Raw genomic sequence first — 19,141 nt, 5'->3', positions numbered from 1 at the left:
AACACGGTCTAATGGGGCTATTTTTTACAGTTCACAAGGAATTTCCTCTTTACTTGCAACAAGGATAGAGAGGATGAAAGAATGTAAGAGTAGGGGAAATTGAGACAATTAAGATAGCCACTACATAAGTAGCATGGTAAAGCAGTGCTCATTTTCTCACAACGCAGATGAAAGGGCATAGTAGAGGGGGTGCTGCCTCATCAGGGAGAATCCAGGCATGCATAAAACACAGGCTTTCATTTTGCTTAAACTATTTCCCAGAGTCATTCAAATTTTAGTAAGCCTGTTTCATACCCCTTTCTGGACCTCAAGTCACTTGGAAAGCATGGTTCAAACTGAATTCAGTGATATTCAGAGTAGGCTAAATATACGTAGTTTGCAAAGGGCTTTCAGTCAGCTGTTGCTCTGGAAACATATTAGAAGCCAAGTGCAATCATCTGAAAATTTAATTATGTTGCTTAATAACTTTTTAGGAAACTGAACTACAGTTATGAAGTAACTGCTGTAATAAGGTCATTTGTCTCTCTGTGAAAGGTTCCCAATAGACAGGGCAGTGATGCTCTCCATGCTGATGCACTCCTCTTCAAAAGAAGTGTTTCAGGCAGCTGCTAGTACCTTGGCAATTTTGTCACAACAAAGTGGTAAGGACATTCAATTATCTTTTCTTTCTAATTCAGCAGAAAGTTTTTGCTTTAATATTAAAGAATATTTAGTGTACTGCTGTATGAACAGAGTGATTAGAATATTATGCAGTTGTGTTTAGTAGGAAGTTTATTCCTTGCTTTGAAAAAGCTATTGTTGGCTCATGTCAAAGAGAGTATGTGGAAGCAAAGAGTTCATTGCCAGTTTATGTGTTGCAATTGCTATTTTTTAAAGCAGGGGACATGAAAAGAGTGTGTTCTCTTTGTATACTTGATTAAACATTTATCACATGTTTGAATTTCATCAAAAGCAGCATTTGTTGAAAATCATGTGAACAGGGATTACAGCCCAACAGATACCATGTTCTTGCTTAACACAGGGGATCTGAGCAGGCCTGTTGACTTCAGTGAATCCAGTCGTGTAGGAATTTAAGCATGTGCATAACAGTTTTCGAGACTGTATTAGTCCTGACTGTGTCCCTAACATGGTTTCCTAACTTTTTTCAGTTTGCAGGCCCCCTCAAAATTTTTCAGTGGAGATGTGGAGCCACGTGTAGAGTATTTAAGCCTACTGACAGTTGGCCTGCTTTTATTAGATATCTTTCCCAGAACCTTTGAAATGGTTATGGACCTCAAGTGGTTTGTAGACTGCCCATTGAAAACCACTGGCTAGATAGGAAGATAAAGACTAGCAGATAATTCCTGTTCTCTAGGTGAGAAAGCATTGTTTTATCACTAGGTTACTGAGCCATCCAAGTACATGAAACCTAGCAATGAAAAGGTTTTATAGTTATTTATGAGATAAATATATATCTATATTAAAAAAACAGATCTCATAAATGTATGCATACTGTTATCATATATTATACCAGGTACTTTGGTAACATGTTACTGCCAAGTGGGCTTCTGATTCCTATTAGAAATCTAAAGCAAATTTTTATTTTGTCTTTTTTCCCTTCTTTTTTCCCCTAAATGAATGTGCTTATACCAGAAATTATAGACAGAAATAAGCTTGATAAAACCCTCTCATAATGCAATATTGCTTCAATTAACCATTTGAAATGGATATACTGAACTGGGAAAGACAAGAATTGGTGGTAGCTACTATGATAATGTAGAATATTTTTATAGTGTTCTAATCTGTATTGGTTATAGTTACAGCTACAACATGTGCTTGGGTATTTTTAAAATATGAATTAACAAAGTAAATAGAGTGAACAAATATTTCGTTTTTGAAGCATTATTTTGGGAGGTAGAAGGTTTTTTGAAAGTTCTAAATTCTTGCTTTCCTACATGAACACAGAATGCAGTTAAGAGGAGAATTTGTTTAAGAATAAACAATTTTGAAAATAAAAATAAAGCTGTACATTTTCCTTCCCTTAAGTTAACTTTATATAAGTACAAATAGCAGATGTGTTTAAACTTATTAGGCATTCAGGAATTATGATGCTTTTGATTAAGCTATGTAAATAGAAGTCACCTCCAGCTCAACTTGTTTCCCATTCTAATTTATACTTCTATAAATATTGTATTTGGTGAGAAAAAATATTGAAAAAAGGGGAAAAAGTTAGCAGGTCTGTGGTTTTGAGAACTAGTCATGATGAGAGATTTACTTATAGGATGCTCGCTGTTTTGTGTTGTAGTAAATATTAGGAAGACGCTTTTGGCTAAAGGAATGCACATGAATGTTTTGGACATAATGAGGAAACATCCACATTGTCCTGAAGTAGCTGAAAGTGCCTGCAGGATTCTGAATCATGTTTTTGAAGGAAGGTAATATACTTAGAAATACATGGCCACTTCCAAAGTGAAGGCTGGTAAGATTCAGTGCTGTAAGTGATTACATTTAAATTGGTGACTGTTTCACTGACAGCCCTCTTCAAGACATTGAATTTTTTAAGCCATGTAGCCACATGCCTGGGTGGGTGTGTAGGGAGCTGCAGGTTCTTCCCTTCGTGGTTCTCAAGCAGTGAGGTTTGAATAAACTGTCGCTAGGTGGTCTCCCCTCCTGTTAGCCACACTGAGTTCCAGTGAGAGCTAAGTTATTTCACACAATATTAACTCTGATTATTTAAATAACATTGTGTTAATATTACTTTTGTGTTGGCTTTTGCAAATGCTCTAAAACATGACTGGAACATCAATCGTGTGACTCATAAATACCGGTATACAGGATGGGAACGTGATTCTAAGTGAATTAGTGGCCTTTGGCTACTGTCATTTCTAGGAGTGCTAATGACATTGAGATTTTTTTTTTCTTCAATATTAGAACATGACATGACTGATACTTTTCTGTTTATTCTACAAGTATCTGTCAAGTTATCAGTACTTTATGACAGTTGTGGAGCACTAAATTAAGGAAGATGTGTCTTCTCACATATCTAGACTGGAGTCAAAGTGAAATACGTGAATCCACCATACATCCTGAATGAAATATTGTACTCTCTGTGGATCATTGTTCTGGACTGAATGAATTGAAAATTACCTCTCAGTAGCCTACAATGGAATTAGTTACATGGACTGAATTCATGGAATTAGTGTGAAAAAAATATATTTGCTATGATGAAGAAAAGTGCCATAGATTGATTTATATTTCATAGCGCAAACCAGATTTACAGTGTTCTAAAAGGTTAACACACTGTGTTAATTAAGGAAGGAAATACATGTAAAATTTACAAATGCATTCTTTTTATTTATATTATAAACAATATTTTCAGTTTTCCTCATCTGGATACAATGACAGTAGCTGCATCAGAAGTTGTAAAAGCCATGAGGAAACATGAAAAATCACTCTCTGTACAACTGGAAGCACTTCGAGTCCTTTTACACTTTATGATGCCTGGTAAGTCATCTAAAATATAAACAGTGTAGCATCATACACCAAATCAGAAAATAGGATTAGATAGCTCGGGCTTAGCCTTTCTTATGTAATGAGATAACCTTTAACGGGACTTCAGAAAATTTACTGGAAACATAGCAGAGAGCAGCTGTTACTCTTTAAGAACATACAAGGTGGAGGAAAACTTTTGAGGTATTGAATATAACAGACCAAAATGATCCCTCTGATTTCCTCTCTACTTTATCAGTGAAGAGTTAGCTCCATTATATCTAACAAATTCAGGGAATGAGTGTGGAGCTATTGTTGTGATTGTGTATTTTCATCGTAGATATCCTTTAAGTGAGAGCCAACAGTGATAATGACATCAACATTATTGTACCACAAAATGTGATTGTTTTAATAGTATGTCTTGGAAGGAACATAGAAACCGGACGTCTGACACCAAAAAAAAAAAAGATAGTGATTTGAAGATATTAAATATACTATTATATATTATTTTCTACAGAAAAGAAGACAAACTGACCAGCTTAGAAATTCCTTTGAAAAAAAATTCCTTAAAGACAAGCTATGGCGGGAAAAATAGGTTTCTCATTAGTTCTATACCTTTAATAGAATTTGGGGAAAGTTTTAACTGTTATCCGTTTACTACTGTATATCCTGTTTCTTTGCTCTGATATTAAGTGTGAGAGTACAGACACAGGGTACTGATTGTCTTTCAGAACAACTTTTTGCAAGTGTCTCTCAGCAGCTGTAGTTGAACATTTACAAAACAAATAACTCTGAAACTAGCAACTTGACTAATATGCAGACTGATTGCAGGGTTTCCGTTTCCTTCTATTCTCTGAATTATAATCTTAATACTTTTCTGTTTGTTTTTTTTTTTTTTTTCAATAAGCATCAGAATTAACATTAATATATGTATTTTATCATGTAGGCATGACAATCTTTTTTTGCCAGTGTCCTGGAAGTGATGCCCTTCTAAAGCATAATCAAACAAAGAGAACGCCAACTGGATGTTGGAACTTGCAGGCTCCTTAGAGAATAAAAAGTATTTCATGGGGAAAATAGTAACTGGAACAAGTATGAATGCTTGAAGTGACTTCTAAAGGATTTCTGGGTACTTTCTGTAGTGCCACTTGACTGCGAGTGCCAATATCTACAAGAAAAGCAAATCTGAAAGACTTTCTCTGTTCTTCTATTTGCATTCACCTTTCACTTACATCATCTGTGGGTAAATTTTGGCCTATGGTGTACTGCCAAGTAAGAAAGGGCAACTGGTTGAGAGCTTCTCTATAGTGTCTCCTTCCAAAAGGAAGAGACACTCTGAAGTGGGTATCAGGAGCACCAAGAAGTCCCAGGGCTCAAAAAGTGATATATTGCAGCATATCTTAGCCAAAATTCTTTGGTATGATTTTGCATTTTCACAGTAAGCAATAAGCAAACATATGGTGAAATCGTCATTTCAAACACAATGTACTCACACCACAGTGTAAATCTGGAGGGACTCCGGTCTCTGTAACTACAGTATTCTGAAAATGCCATGAGATACGAAATACGCCCTCTGACTTAGCTGGTAAAACCTGTGTGTTCAGTTTGATTGTTGTATTAAGTTCATAATATTGGGTTAATACTGGGGGGGATATTAAATCTGTTCTTCTGAGAAAGGCTGTTTTCCATTGTTGCAGATACAAAGAATGACCCGAATGGTTCTTCCAGAGATGTGGGAGATGCTGCTTTTGCACTTACAGTAAAAGTTATTAAAAGCCAGTGTCTGCTGGAGGGGACTCATTCGTTGGTGCTTAATGCTTTGAACAGGGTATAGTTAAAACTTTATTCTAATTAATTTTGTCACTACTTTACACTCGCAATCATAAATCATTTGTAAGTATTAATTCCACATTGATTTTCCTATTGATTTGATTGAAGTAATCTTAAGTCTTGTGTTTCATTTATAATTTGGGGCTGCTTCTTACCTTCTGTTGTGGAGTGTATTTGGCGATCCTTTATACTGTAACTCAAAAGGATAATTATAAAAACAAGGCTATTTTTTTTTCCCAAGCATTCAGTTTATTTCTGATTTTTTAGTGGACTTGTTTATACGTGAAAAGTGTCCTTATACCTACACCTCAACTACACACAGAACTGAGTGGTTCTTTACTATGGCTTTTATGGATACATACTCATTTTCTTTCAGCAGAGCAGTATTTCTGAATTGTCTGCGTTCTTTTCACTGTTCAATTCTATAACTTTTTCCAGCCACTTGAGAATAGAATGATCAAAGTGCCTTGAAGGGGAAGCTGAAAAGTGAAAGGCTGAAGCAGATGAAGTCTAAACAAAGGAAGCACTGAGCACTTTGCACAGCAGATTAGCCTTAAATCCTAGTGATAGGAAAGATACAATTTTGTGGCCTTCAGAAGAATCCCACCTCTACAAGGTTTACAAAGTTCACATGACCACAATCAATGGTTGTACTGAAAGTCTGAGGAAAAAAAATCCCACTCTCCATTACAAAACTAGCTAGGGAATATTTTCAGAATCAAAGGTGAAAATTTGGGGAGATTATGGGCAGGTGAAACTGATGGTTGAAAAGAGAACCTTTCTGAAATTGTGATTATTTTTATTTATTGTCACATCAGATGTAATTTCTCATACTTTAAGGAAAACAATCACTTATTCTTAAATAACAGCTTTAAGAACAAGCAACTCCTCTGTTGCCATTGTAAGCAGAACAAACTTGATTTCATTTGATACTCATTTCTCCATTAGTTTATTGGAAATCCGAGCATTCAGAAGTGTGGATTCAAACTACTTGCTTCCGTAGCTGAGTGCACTGGTGCACTAGAAATTTTAACCCAGCAAGGAGCTACTGACACTGTGCTTCACACCCTGCAGATGTATCCGGACGAACAAGGTAGGGAAGGTATTTTGTTAGTTGAATACAGATGATGTAGTAGGAGAGGCTTATTAACCACAGAAGCTGTAACATACCTATTACACACTTTAGTACTGACTGTGATGCAGGTTACGTGGCAAGAAAAGGGTGCAATACTGCACAGTCCTCAGGTTCATCCACTTTGTGGTTGTGCCTGGCCCTATCATAACTTATGCAAATAACTTTATGGAATATTGGTAGTATAACTCTACTTAGGTCATGGGTTTATTCCACTCAGAAAGTCAGAATAATCAACATTACCCATCTTTCTTTTTTCTTCTAGACATACAGTGTTTGGGTTTGAGTCTTCTACGCTCTTTGATTACAAGGAAGAGTTTGTGTATTGCAACCATGCATGTCCTGTCAACGGTTCTGGTTTCTACTCTGCGGCGATTTAAAGAGGTCACTGAAATCCAGATGCATGTATGTGTTATTTCTATATACAAAGGTGAAAGCCAAAGGGAAAACTTTAGAAAACTATTTAAATGTAGTTATATTTGAAATATAATTCCTAATTCTAATTGCTTCATTTCGATTTTATTGCAATTACTAGATTAGTATAAGCCTTTAAAATTAAACCAAAATATTTGTCATAGAGATGGTTTTCTTGGAGGCATATCTTCAATTCACAATATGTACGTGTAGGTTTAGGTGTTTATCTAACACTTCTGAGATCTGCAAACAAGAACAAATTTCTCAGTTATGGTCCATCATTCAGGCAATCTATAACCATTCAATGAAGTAGTTGTCATTATAGTATCGATTGCCCTTTTTTGAAAAATAATAAATTTGAAAAATAACTGGGTTCCCAGCCCTGTCACCAGCAATAAGCTTAGTGCAGGAATGCTGCATTTACGAAGGATCTTACTGGATGTTACTGTGTCAAACTTTGGACCTACTTCTGAGTATGGAAGGAGAATTCTTATTCTGCCTGCACACACACATTCAGTCGTCCATGTGTGGAAGTTCTCTTTCCTCTACTTCGGAAACTTTCCCTGTTTGTTGCCAGTTTCGTTTTTCTAGTGGAATGGAGCTTTCCTGTGAGATCAGCTTCCTGTGAGAGATTCTGGACTTCTGTTCCAGATCCATATGGAAATGTCACAAGTGCAGCCTCCCTTCTTTAATGCTGTTTTTCCCACAACCCTTCCAAGTTTAGCTGAGCAACCAGTGTAGAAAGAAATCAAAATAATGTGGTGGAATAAGGAAGTTACTTAAAGTGATTTAGTCTCAATTACGTTTGGACAAAGAGTCTGTAATTTACCCAGTTCACCCTTCTAGATCAACTTTACTTGCAGAATCATGGCATAATTTTGTATTTCTTTTAGTTTTTAGAGTCAACTGTTAAGTTTTTCATTTAGCCTAGGTATTATTTTCAAATTCAAGGATTACAGAGTGACACATGATGCATCTTCATCCCATATCCTTAGAAGGAGATCGTTTCCTCTGTGCATTTTCAGGAAATCACGAGTACATTTGTCACTGCCAGGCAGGATGTTGTCAGAAATTATGGTGCATAATTTGGCTTTTCAAAGTGTCAGTTAATATCTGTTTAAGTGGAACAGCCAAACAACCATAAAACTACAGCTATATAAACACAGAGGCACCAGGTGTTTCTGCTTTCCCTCCTGATCTTGTCCAATTTGTGTATTATTGCATGTTTAAAAACAAGAAAAAAAAAATAAAGCATGTATCTTTTGGCTGAAATTTTATTTCATTGCACAACCTGTTTTAAGATATACTTTTCAACACTGTACTTACTACAATCTTCTTATTGTGTTCTTAGGGATTTCATGCAATCTTGTCAATTCTTGGTTTGTCACCTTGTTTTGCAAAGCTGCTGATACATGAATCATTTGACACAGTCATTTTCTACCAGATGTCCATGTGTTTCACTGACCAGCGAGATCGACAGGTATCTTCTCTCTTTTGACAGCTCCACAGCCAAAAAAATTTGGTGCTTTTTTTTGTCCTAACTTTGATTGTTTGTCTTCCCATTTAGTTTCAAAGCCTGTGTTGTAGATGTTTTGCTAAAATAGCTGAAAACGATGATTTGAAAAATATGATGCTGGAAAAAGCATGTATTGAGTACAATAGTATTATGGCTGAATGCTTACTTATACTGGGAGCTGATGTTAATAAGAAGACAAAGACAAACTCTTTGATCTATCAGGTAATATATGGAAATATATATAGTTTTATTGCTTTAAAATTTATGCTTTTGTGTTCCTTTCTATTTTCATGTACACATATATTTGGAAGAACACAGCAGCCATACCCTGTGCAATCTGACTGTGGCAGGAGTGGTGTTAGCTGTTGCTGCTCATGGTCACTTCAGGCTCATTGGAACACCCTTCACTTTATTGAAGCTCATAGGGTCACTGTCACCTAGAACGTGCCCACACTGCCAGTTTTGATGCAAGTTCACTTTGAAGTCCATCCTTTCTGATGGTTTACATTGTTCCCTTGGAGACCTGGGTTCAATCAGTTTCTGACTTAGCCTTAGCTTTGGAGTATCTTTGAGGAAGAAGACTTAAGCTCAAGCTTTGCAAACTTCCAGTCATTTTTTCTGAACTAATCAGATGTAGATGGCGTCAAGCCTATTAGGCCTCAGTCCAAATTCAGCTCTTCCCAAGCTCTGTGAGGCTGAAGTACAGATGGATCAGCAAGCAGCACTGTCCATAGACAGATTTCAGTGCGCTTAGTCCCACTGTCTTCTAGACCTGCGAAGAAGTCTGTGGCCAAAATGCCTGCCCTGGAATGGTGGACTTTTTTGACTTTGTATTGTACTTAAAGATTAATATAGTAATCAGGTTTTGTGCTGATTTAACAGTTTTGGTTAGAGTTCTAAGTTGTTATTAGCACACCTAAAGTAGTATAACATCTTGGAATGTCTGCAGTCAAACTAGCTGCAAAGAACTTCATCCAAACTGGCCACATGCAGATCATCAACTCTTTGAAATATGTTGGTGTCTTAAGTAAGACCATAGGCAAACATCCCATCTGGATTCAGCCATGCCAACAGAGGCTGTTCCCAGCTGCTTACAAGTGCTTCTTGCTAAATGTGATTGCATTTAAATTTTTTTTTTGAGAAACGGTGTGTATGAACACTTCTTAATTTTGCTTCAGTGTCAAGGTTTTAAACCGTCTGAGGTAACCCCACGAGTCCTGCCTGAAGCAAATTAGAGGTGTTCGCTTCTGCTGGCAGGGCTGGCTGGGTGATAAAGCACAGCTGAGTCTGGATCTGTCCATGGAGTCTGCGGTAGGCAAATCAGTGTTAGAGAAACACAGTGGAAATATTGAAGTGATTAGAACTATTTCTTAAAAATATCTGTAATATTCACAATCAACACTGGTCTATGTAGCAATGCTGGCTGAGAGACTGGAAGGAGTAAAGCTGACTGAAACCAGTGGACCTGAACTCCCTAGCACTAGGCAAGGCTTGATGAGTCTCACCATTGTTGCCTGTTCATCTGATACCTAAATGGCATTGCAAAATAACCCTTAAGTGTCTTTTTTTGACTGAACAGATAAATCAATGCAGTTGCCATAGACTGCGTGCAGTAACCAAACTGCATAAATTACCATTCATTGTGTGCACTCATGGCAGAAATTACAATTACAGAACTCAAGCTTTTGTTATATTTTGGGAAAAAACTTCAGGAAAATGGGAGCACGCATATGCTCTGAGGGGTAGGGAATTGTGTAATTGAGAAAGACATGATTCTTAAAAATACAACGAATCCAAATTTGAGACAAGTCTCTTAATGGCGTCTGAGCAGTTCTCTGAGTACCTCACATATAGTTTTCAATTTTTTTTCCTGTTAGGTTTGTGAGAAAGGAAATAATCCTAAATTGGTGGAATTGCTGTTAGCCAATGGTGCTCGAGAGCAGGATGTTCGGAGTGCCTTAACCATCAGTATAAAGAGAGGAGACAGCCAAATCATCAGCTTGCTCTTAAAGAAGCTTAGCCTGGATGTTGCCAACAGCAGTATATGTCTTGGAGGATTCGGTATTGGGAGACTAGAACCTTCCTGGCTCATTCCTTTGTTCCCAGACAAACTTACTCCATTAAGAAAACAAAGTGAGTATAGATAGAATTTGCTATATGAAATGTGTTAATATCTCTTGATGCTACAATGTAAGTGTTTTAGATCAAGACCTTCAGTTGAAAATCTCTTCATAGCATTCAGCTGATTATAGAAAGATTGCTAAACTTGGAAAATAAATCAAGTTATTTCTGTTATTTTTTTAAAGCTACTTGGATTTCTTGGACAATATGCTCTTGTTGGTTTCTTACACATACAGATGCAGGTTCAGCACTGGCAAGAATGGTGCTTAAATTTCAGATGAAGAATATTTCAGAAGATAGATCAAAAACCTCCTCAGATCTAAACTCCTCTGAAGATGGAGTGGATAAAAACTATGATTGGAATTTCATTTCTGACCCATTAGTGGACAGTGTTTTTCCTTTGAGTGATGACATTGATAGTGAAGGTAATTGCTTTTCTTTTTTCTTTTTATAATCCCAATCTAGTGTACCAAGCTAGACCATAGCCATAAATCAGTTATTTGTATTTGAGATAAAACTCTTCCCATGACAAAAATACCTTTATGTAAAATTTTGTCTGTGGTAACATTGGAAAATAGTTAATGATGTGTATGTTCTTTATCTACAAATTTAGGACTTTAAAGCATTTTATTGAGTTATCCATTTAAAATTAGTTCTTCATGCATTCAGTTTCTTGTAGAGAGAAAGAGTGGCGTTCATCCAGCCAAATTTAGATAGTGACTGTTTTGATGTCTTGTTTCTGAGCTACTCTGGTATGCTGCCTTTATAGCCAATAGCAAGAAGCAAGTTCTTCAAGAGCACAGTTTGTCTCATCGTGAAGTCAGGTGTATTGTCATCTAAAAATCCCTGGTCTCAGGGTTTCTGTTAATAAAGTGCGCACAACCAAGTCTGATATCGAGAACTATATTGTTAACAAATAAAGCAGGGGAAACAAACTCTGTCCCAAAGATATCTAATTGATCAGAAAATGTGAATGACAAGTCTGTGTTTAGTCCAACATCATTCTTGGTAACCATGTTAGGAAATCTGAATGTCTTTATCTTATAAAAAACAGCATTTCTGTCTATAATATCAGTAACTTAATAATAAGAGTAAGTGGCCTTAATTTACAAGATGCCTTTTGTTTGTTCAGGTGCCACTGTTGTTTTAGAACTATTGGATACTTAAAATCATCACAGATTAAGAATTTAAATTTTGGATTCAGAGAATCCTAAGGAATTTTTCTGGTTCTGTTTTGTTGTTTTCCTTTACATCATTCAGCACCATTTTTCATTTCTGTGGGACTGTAGCACAGGCATATAATACTGATAGGTACTATTTGTTGTCCCACATAGAAAAGTTGTTAAGTCATATGTAAATTATGGTAAAAAAATACAGGCTTCGCTAATGAGTGATTTTAGAAGCTTTAAAAATAGCTTTGAGGAGAGTAACACTGAATGGGTCCAGATAGCCCTAAATCACCAGAACCAGAGTGCCAGTCGATGTTTCATTCTCAATAAATGTGGGAGTGCAAAATTATCTATTAAAATACAAACTTTTTCTGTTTTAAAAAGTTATTTGCACTGGAGTAGCACAGAGATGTGTTATAAAACATGTATAATAATCCTAACCTGCTGGAAATTTTAAATCATAAAATATCAATATAACAAGCTGCAGGTCAGTTTTGGGGTATGTCAGGTTAGTATGGCCCATGTACTCCAACACATGTTGACAGTATTCTTGGCCTATTGCACACACAGTTGACCAGTGAGATCCTGCCCATATTGATGCTTTTGAAATGTGTCTCTCCTTTGTATGTTAGCATCTACATTACAGTTGAATTTGGAGCCTCATCTTTAAATACATTTGCTTACTTACTTGTCCTCCTGTGTTATTGTTTTGGACTAGGAAGTGAATGTTCACTTTTTACAAAAAAGAAGTCCAATTCCATTGCAGTTCCTGACTCTTATAGGGAAATGGCATTTCAAAGAGGTTCTCCTACTTTGCCACGACATTCCTACTCTGTGGTAAGTCAGATCTTTATTCATTCCAGGCTTCTTAAAGTCCGTCTGTGTTGCCTACTGCAAAACTGTTAATAATCAAGCGTTAGGAAAGGTCATGTAAGCATATGGGCTCTTGTCTCACTGTTGGCATTTAATATTTCCTTCTGTTGCTGTGCAATTACTGTGTTCCAGATCACTGTAGAGATGAGAGTTTATTTCAGCAAAAATTTATGATCAAGAAAAAGTTCTTGTGAATTGCTTGTATTTCTTGTCTGGTGTTCAAATGCAGACACAGAAACTGTGGGCCTATTCACAAAGATTTACCTACCCTTTAGTGAAGCCAAACTTCAGCGTGCTGCTGCCATCAATGAAGAGAAACCGATTCCACAAGAAGACATAAGAGGACAGATCAAAGTCAGGTTCTTTGAAAGGAGCTCGTCTCTTTCCATTGACTGTAAAGGGAAACTGGAGAGATTGGCTTCCCTAGAGAAAGTTCTTTTTTGTAATATCCTGCTCCATCCCATCACCCCATCTTAGTGAAAGTCATTTTAGGTTGCCAAAAAATGCACTACTTCCATTGCACTTTAAATCTGCTGTTCTTTCATATTGCATGGATCACTAAGTTTTAGAAAGACTTGACCTATTGTTATTTTTAGTTGAAAGGAACAGTTTCTTTGTGTTACCCCTGGAAGTTCTGATAAAAAGAAACCACAATAAAAAGAAATGTACTGAATTCAGGTCATTTCAGGTATCTGTGTATATCCATAACTGTTTTTTGTTCTTTTCTGGGATTTTCCAGGGACCTGGCTCAGATTATGAACCATTAATGAAACAAAGAAGAAAATTCTTACCTTCAGATGAATCCCTCAGTAAGTAAACTATACCATTAAACATATGTAACAGATTTTTTGTCCTTAATGATTTAAAAAGCATAGTATGCAAAGATTTTAGTCAGATTATGTATTGTTTACAAAGAAGAGGATATATTTTGGAATACTAAAGTGGGATACAAATAATGTATATACAGGGAAATTTTATGCTGAACTTCACAAATAATTTATGTAGAATTAAACAGGCAGGGAGATTCCGTGAGTGTCCTTATGACCTTTCAAAAGCTGCTTCTGTTGTGCAGTGCATAAATGACCATCTCTTCCCTACTGTCTTATAAATTTCTGTCTCTTGATAGAAGTTGTCATGGATTTGGATATTAACCAATATCAAACCATTCACTGTCCTCTGCATCTTTAGATCCCAAGTTGATTTATCTTTTACTTTAATTATGTGATAAATGAAATCATGCTATTTTTCCAATGTTTTTGTTTTAATAGAAGGCGTCTCAAAATTTTCTCCACATATAAGACCATCAGACAGTCTTTCTTCATTGATCTCAGAGAAAGAATATATTAAATCACTAGATCTTTCATCAAATGAGTTAGAGAACGTTGATGCCATCAGCCAGAATAGCTGCTTAACGAGTCATCTGGAACATCTTGAGAAACTGGAGCTCCACCAAAATGCTCTTACAAACATTCCAGAACAACTATGTGAAGTAAATCTGTATAATTTTATGTAATACAAGTTGAGTTCAGTTACAATAAATTGTTTGTCTCTAACAATGTACCCATAACAATACTACTTATTAATATGGGTGTATATTTTTGCATGCTTCATACATTCACTCAACTTTCATTCAGTGGATTTATGTTAAGATAGAAATAAAAGTATTTTCATGGAACTGTTTTGAGTCATTTCCCACAGGGAGCTGCTTGAGGACATGCTATGTTGAGTAACATAATAACTGGAGGCGAGAACTGCAGGCAATTCATATCTGTTTAATTTTATGAAACTGAGCTAATTAACTTTGAAGAATACTTTATATTTTCTTCTGTAATAGAAATATTATGGGTTCATTGGTATAATTTATATTTTCTGGTATTTTTCCTAGTGAGAGAAATATAAGTAAATTAATAAATTGTATAAAATGTAACTCAGTGTAAAACCTATAAATTCATCTTTTCATTTAACTTTTTTTTAAAAAAATTATCCTTTTCTTTCAGAACTTGAAATGCTTGATGTACTTGGATTTGCACAGTAACCGATTTACTTCTTTTCCGACTTACATACTGAAAATGAATTGTATTGCAAATCTTGATATCTCTCGAAATGACATTGGACCTTCCTTTGCTTTGGATTCATACCTCAGATGTCCAACTCTAAAGCAACTCAATCTCTCATACAATCAGCTGGTGTGCATTCCTGAATTTCTTACAAATGTTGCTGAAAATCTGGAACAGCTATTGCTCGAAGGGTGAGTAGCATTAGTAAATAGACTGCAGTGTAACAGACGTAACAGAAAATCATACGCTTGTTATCCAGAACAATGACTGTTATAGCACGGAAAGGATTGTTTAGTCTGCAGTGAAGCACTGACATTATCTTCCAAATGTGCAAATTGCTACAATTTTCAGTGTTGTATTACAAAGTACATGAGTATATCTGTGGGCCTTGACAGAATCTAATAGCTTTGCAGCTTCAGTAACATACTAAAAGTGTAGTTCAGCATTTTTCTGCTGCCATAGTATTCATCCACAGGATGTCTGTGTTGTCGAACATATTCAACTAGATTTTCTGTATACAGAATACAGTTTCCACTGTATTTCATAATCACCACAGGTTTTTTGGAAGTATGATTCATGGAATTGCATTTATTGGTATGGATATCGTTTAAATGACAGAAGCAAAGAAAATATGTTTGTTTTGTTTGTTTGTTTTTTACCGGCACTTTTAATCATATGTGTTAGTGAACTAAATAATTCAGACCTAAAGGGAATTTTTAAGAATGCTGTTATCGATCGCTCTGCAAACTTCAGATACTGTCTTATTCATCTCCCATAATTGATGTCAAATAAGGTGGTAACACTTTTTATACAGAAGTCCACACAGAATGTGTTACCAACATAGGTAACTAAAGCAAGCAGTAGTAAATATGTGAATCAAATTTACAAAAGCAATATTTTAAATTCAGAATCCTGTTGCATCTCTTCATTAGCTTTATTTTGAACTTTATTAGTAATATTACCCTTGCAAAGCAGTGTTGCATGGTTCTTTTATCTCTGTATTTTCAGGATCTTTGTCTTATTCTCTTCTGGTATATCTCTGGTAACCAGAACTATTCACAAATGTGACAGTTCTCTTTGTGTGGGATTAGGCTGCAGTAGCGAATCAGGAAGTGACACCGTGTAGTACATTCTGACTTTTGTTCTCCAAATTAATTAAAACAATCGTAACATCAGTCATGTTACTCCATGTTGCCACATGTACCAGTGTTTTTGCTGATAAAAGTCTTATTTTTGGTTAACCAGTGTAAGGATAACATTGTCAGATTACTCTTTCACTTTTTAGCTAATAGTTTCTGAATAAAACTTTTTTTTTTTCTTCGCCTTATCACAGAAACAAAATTTCATGTTTGTGTTCACCCATATGCTTGAAAGAACTGAAAATTTTAAACGTTAGTAAGAACAATATTTCATCCCTTGCTGAGGATGTTTTCATGGGCTGTACAAAACTGGAGCAGTTCAACGCCAGGATGAATGCTCTTGGTAAGTATCTGTGAAAATAGGATCCACCTTCTAGAAGCCATTCCAAGTCACAAAATTCCTCACTCACCAGCATTTGGAGTCTTGGGAGAACAGAAAAATGTATGCTTGTCCTGTTTATCCAGTTCCCTAAGCATCAGCTTTTGATCAGTGTTGAAGCACTGTACTTCCACTGGGGCTTGGTGGACATTTGATCTAACTCAGCATAACTCACCTTGTTTTTACAATTGTAGTGGGTGCTATGAAAATGCTTAAGTGTACTTGAGATTGTACATACTGTTGGGGAAAGCGCAAGACAAAAGAAATCATTCAAAGTTAGCTTGCAAATCTGGTACTAATACAGGTTTAATAGTAAACTGAAATATATATCAAATAAACATCCTGGCCTGTATCAGCACTAGTGTGGCCAGCAGGACCAAGGCAGTGATTGTCCCCCTGTACTGGTGAGGCCACACCTCAAATACTGCGTTCAGTTTTGGGCCTCTCACTATAAGAAAGACATTGAGGTGCAATGAAGCTGGTGAGGGGCCTGGAGCACAAGTGTGATGAGGAGCAGCTGAGGGAACTGGGGCTGTTCAGCCTGGAGAACAGGAGACTGAGGGGAGACCTTATCGCTGTCTACAACTACCTGAAAGGAGGTTGGAGTGTGGAGAGTGTTGGTCTCTTTCACCAGGTAACAAGCAACAGGACAAAAGGAAGTGGCCTCAAGTTGTGCCAGGGGAGATTTAGATTGAATATTAGAAAAGATTTCTTCACCAAAAGGGTTGTCAGGCATTGGAACAGGCTGCCCAGGGAAGTGGTTGAGTCACCATCCCTGGAGGTGTTTAAAAGACATGTAGATGTGGTGCATAGGGACATGGTTAGTGGTGGACTTCGCAGTGTTAGGTTAACAGTTGGCCTCAGTAATCTTAAAGGTATTTTCTAACTAAAATGATTCTATGATTCTAAATACTACCACACTATATATCCAGTGTTGTCTTGTGAATAAGGCAGAATGTTTGATTCACTTGCCTGAACGCAAGTGTCATTTGAGGTGCCCTGAAGTATCCCACTTGGCTTTCAGCTTCTGGTCCAGAAAAAGCAGGTCTTCATAGCTCCTATGTTGTATCTCCAAGCCATGTGCAGGTGTCTGAGGTACCACAGGGCACATCAGCTTCACTAGAACCCAGTGTTCAAGCAATAAATGGAGTCCAGAGTGTGTTTCAGTGGCTTAGCATATTTTATGCAAAGGTGTCAAAATTAATTTACCTATGGAAAATGCCGATTACATAAACTAGACTTGAGTAATGCTGCTTGAGTTCATAAGTTATTGTCAGAAGTTATTTCTGTCTTCAAGACATAAAGTCTTCCACTTTGAAATTATTGCCACAGTATTTCAGAAGGTTGCCCTTACACCTGCATTAAACACAGATGCACCGCTAGTGTAATTTTTATATGCATAAGACCCAGCACTCACTGGTTGAATTATGGGAATGTTATGTATACTGGCAATATAGTGAAGGTTAAGTAAAATTATTTCAGTGTTTAATGCCAGTAGGAGATTAAATGTAGTAATATGTAATGTGATAAAAGCCAATCCATTAACTCACTTCTAAACTTATTTCATTTGGGGATTTTAGTTTTAAATAAGCTTTAAAATAAAATAAAATATTCAGATTCTGCCTTTGGTAGCTTATACAAACGCCTGTATATAGAAGATGATAGACCGACCTTTTGGTCCATCTTTGATTTTAGAAAATTCCAGTCTTAAAAATAATGTAGACAGTTCTGAAAACTAATAGGATTAACCTCTTTTTCTGCTCTAGAAATAATACCTGACTTGTCATCCAGCATAACCAGCTTAAAATTATCCCAGAATTGTTTTATTAACATTCCAGAAGCAATTCTTCTTCTGCCACAGTAAGTTATTCCTTTATTTTCTGAAGTTAATCTCAAGGTCTTGTTGAAGAAAATGTTACAGCAAGACTTCTGTTAAGCAGAAAATTCTTCATGTTTTACTGATTTTCAGGAAATCGTCTTTAACAGGGTAAATCCAAAGCCTAGTAGCTTTTAACTAAAGCTACTGTATCAGTCACATTTTCTTCATTATTTTGAGAAATTCTGTTGCTCAGCTTCAAATCATTGTAACTGAAAACATATTACTTGACTGCTGAAGCTGACAGTTCTCGCTGAGAAGACCAGAATGAATTTGTTACTATCTTGAAACCAACAGTAGAAAGATACTGGCAATTTGTCCTTTTCGAGAAGTTCTGCAGACTTCTGCACAAGGCTACTGAGATTAGCTTTTCACTTCCCAAATATCACAAGATATTTATTCTCAGAGAATAACACTTCCTCTAGATGGAATTGTGATAAAGATGCATGTGACATCAATTTTGCTATACCTTCAAAGCATTGCTCATGTGGAAATGAGATTTCTGCTTTTTTTTATAGAAGTTCCTGACCTTAACAGGTCACTAGAATCAGATTGTAAAGGGAGTGCTTGGAAGGGATGATCAAATCAGTTACTGGTAGATGTGATTAGATGTTAGTGCTGATGGCACCATGGGGAGGGCAGATCCACAGGTTTGTGAACTTAGATAAATCACATTTCCATACAGCAAGTCATTATTAACGTGATATTACACTGTTTCAGCATGCTAACATTTATATTCACAGCAGCAAATTTAATGAATGTGTTGAAAAAGGTGCAGCTTTCAGGTTCTACATCTCCCAGCCCAGACAAATCAATCAGGAGTTGCATGGATTTTTTCATGCTTTATGTTCCATAGTAACATAAAGAGCATTTGCCCAACAGATGACTTACAGAAATGAAATGTTCTTTTTTATTAAGTTCTTAAATACATACGTAGTTGAACTATATAATTTATGCACGTACCATAGAAACAGTCTGATAAAAGAGTGAGGTATCTGTACCCTCTAATGTTAGTGTCTGGGTTAGGAACAAGAAGGAGTTCGGATCACTGCATGAGGATCCATAGTTTGTATGTGGAATCTTGGGTTCTAGAAAGTTGATAATACCAGGAAGTTCCCCATTGTTTGTTTTTTTTTTTTATTTGAAATTTATTTTAAAAGCACATGA

General features: G+C 36.2%; 1 protein-coding gene across 1 annotated transcript in view; it reads left to right on the top strand.

Annotated features, from left to right (window-relative positions):
- The window catches only part of LRRK2 (leucine rich repeat kinase 2), a 64,867-nt gene that overhangs the window by 18,013 nt on the left and 27,713 nt on the right, over positions 1-19,141 (top strand). Inside the window, exons 11-26 of the mRNA XM_082075936.1 lie at positions 535-641; positions 2,285-2,414; positions 3,359-3,483; positions 5,166-5,296; positions 6,247-6,391; positions 6,696-6,835; positions 8,196-8,324; positions 8,412-8,582; positions 10,238-10,493; positions 10,718-10,906; positions 12,369-12,487; positions 13,263-13,332; positions 13,792-14,012; positions 14,521-14,771; positions 15,914-16,062; positions 17,865-17,958. Of these exons, the coding sequence (XP_081932062.1) occupies positions 535-641; positions 2,285-2,414; positions 3,359-3,483; positions 5,166-5,296; positions 6,247-6,391; positions 6,696-6,835; positions 8,196-8,324; positions 8,412-8,582; positions 10,238-10,493; positions 10,718-10,906; positions 12,369-12,487; positions 13,263-13,332; positions 13,792-14,012; positions 14,521-14,771; positions 15,914-16,062; positions 17,865-17,958 (2,427 nt within the window). The remainder of the gene's footprint in view (positions 1-534; positions 642-2,284; positions 2,415-3,358; positions 3,484-5,165; positions 5,297-6,246; positions 6,392-6,695; positions 6,836-8,195; positions 8,325-8,411; positions 8,583-10,237; positions 10,494-10,717; positions 10,907-12,368; positions 12,488-13,262; positions 13,333-13,791; positions 14,013-14,520; positions 14,772-15,913; positions 16,063-17,864; positions 17,959-19,141) is intronic.

Source organism: Streptopelia decaocto (genome assembly GCF_964273445.1).
Source record: "Streptopelia decaocto genome assembly, chromosome: 1".
Classification (NCBI taxonomy): domain Eukaryota; kingdom Metazoa; phylum Chordata; class Aves; order Columbiformes; family Columbidae; genus Streptopelia; species Streptopelia decaocto.
The sequence above is the reverse complement of the archived record's forward strand: the minus strand, read 5'-3'. Positions and strand labels throughout refer to the sequence as shown.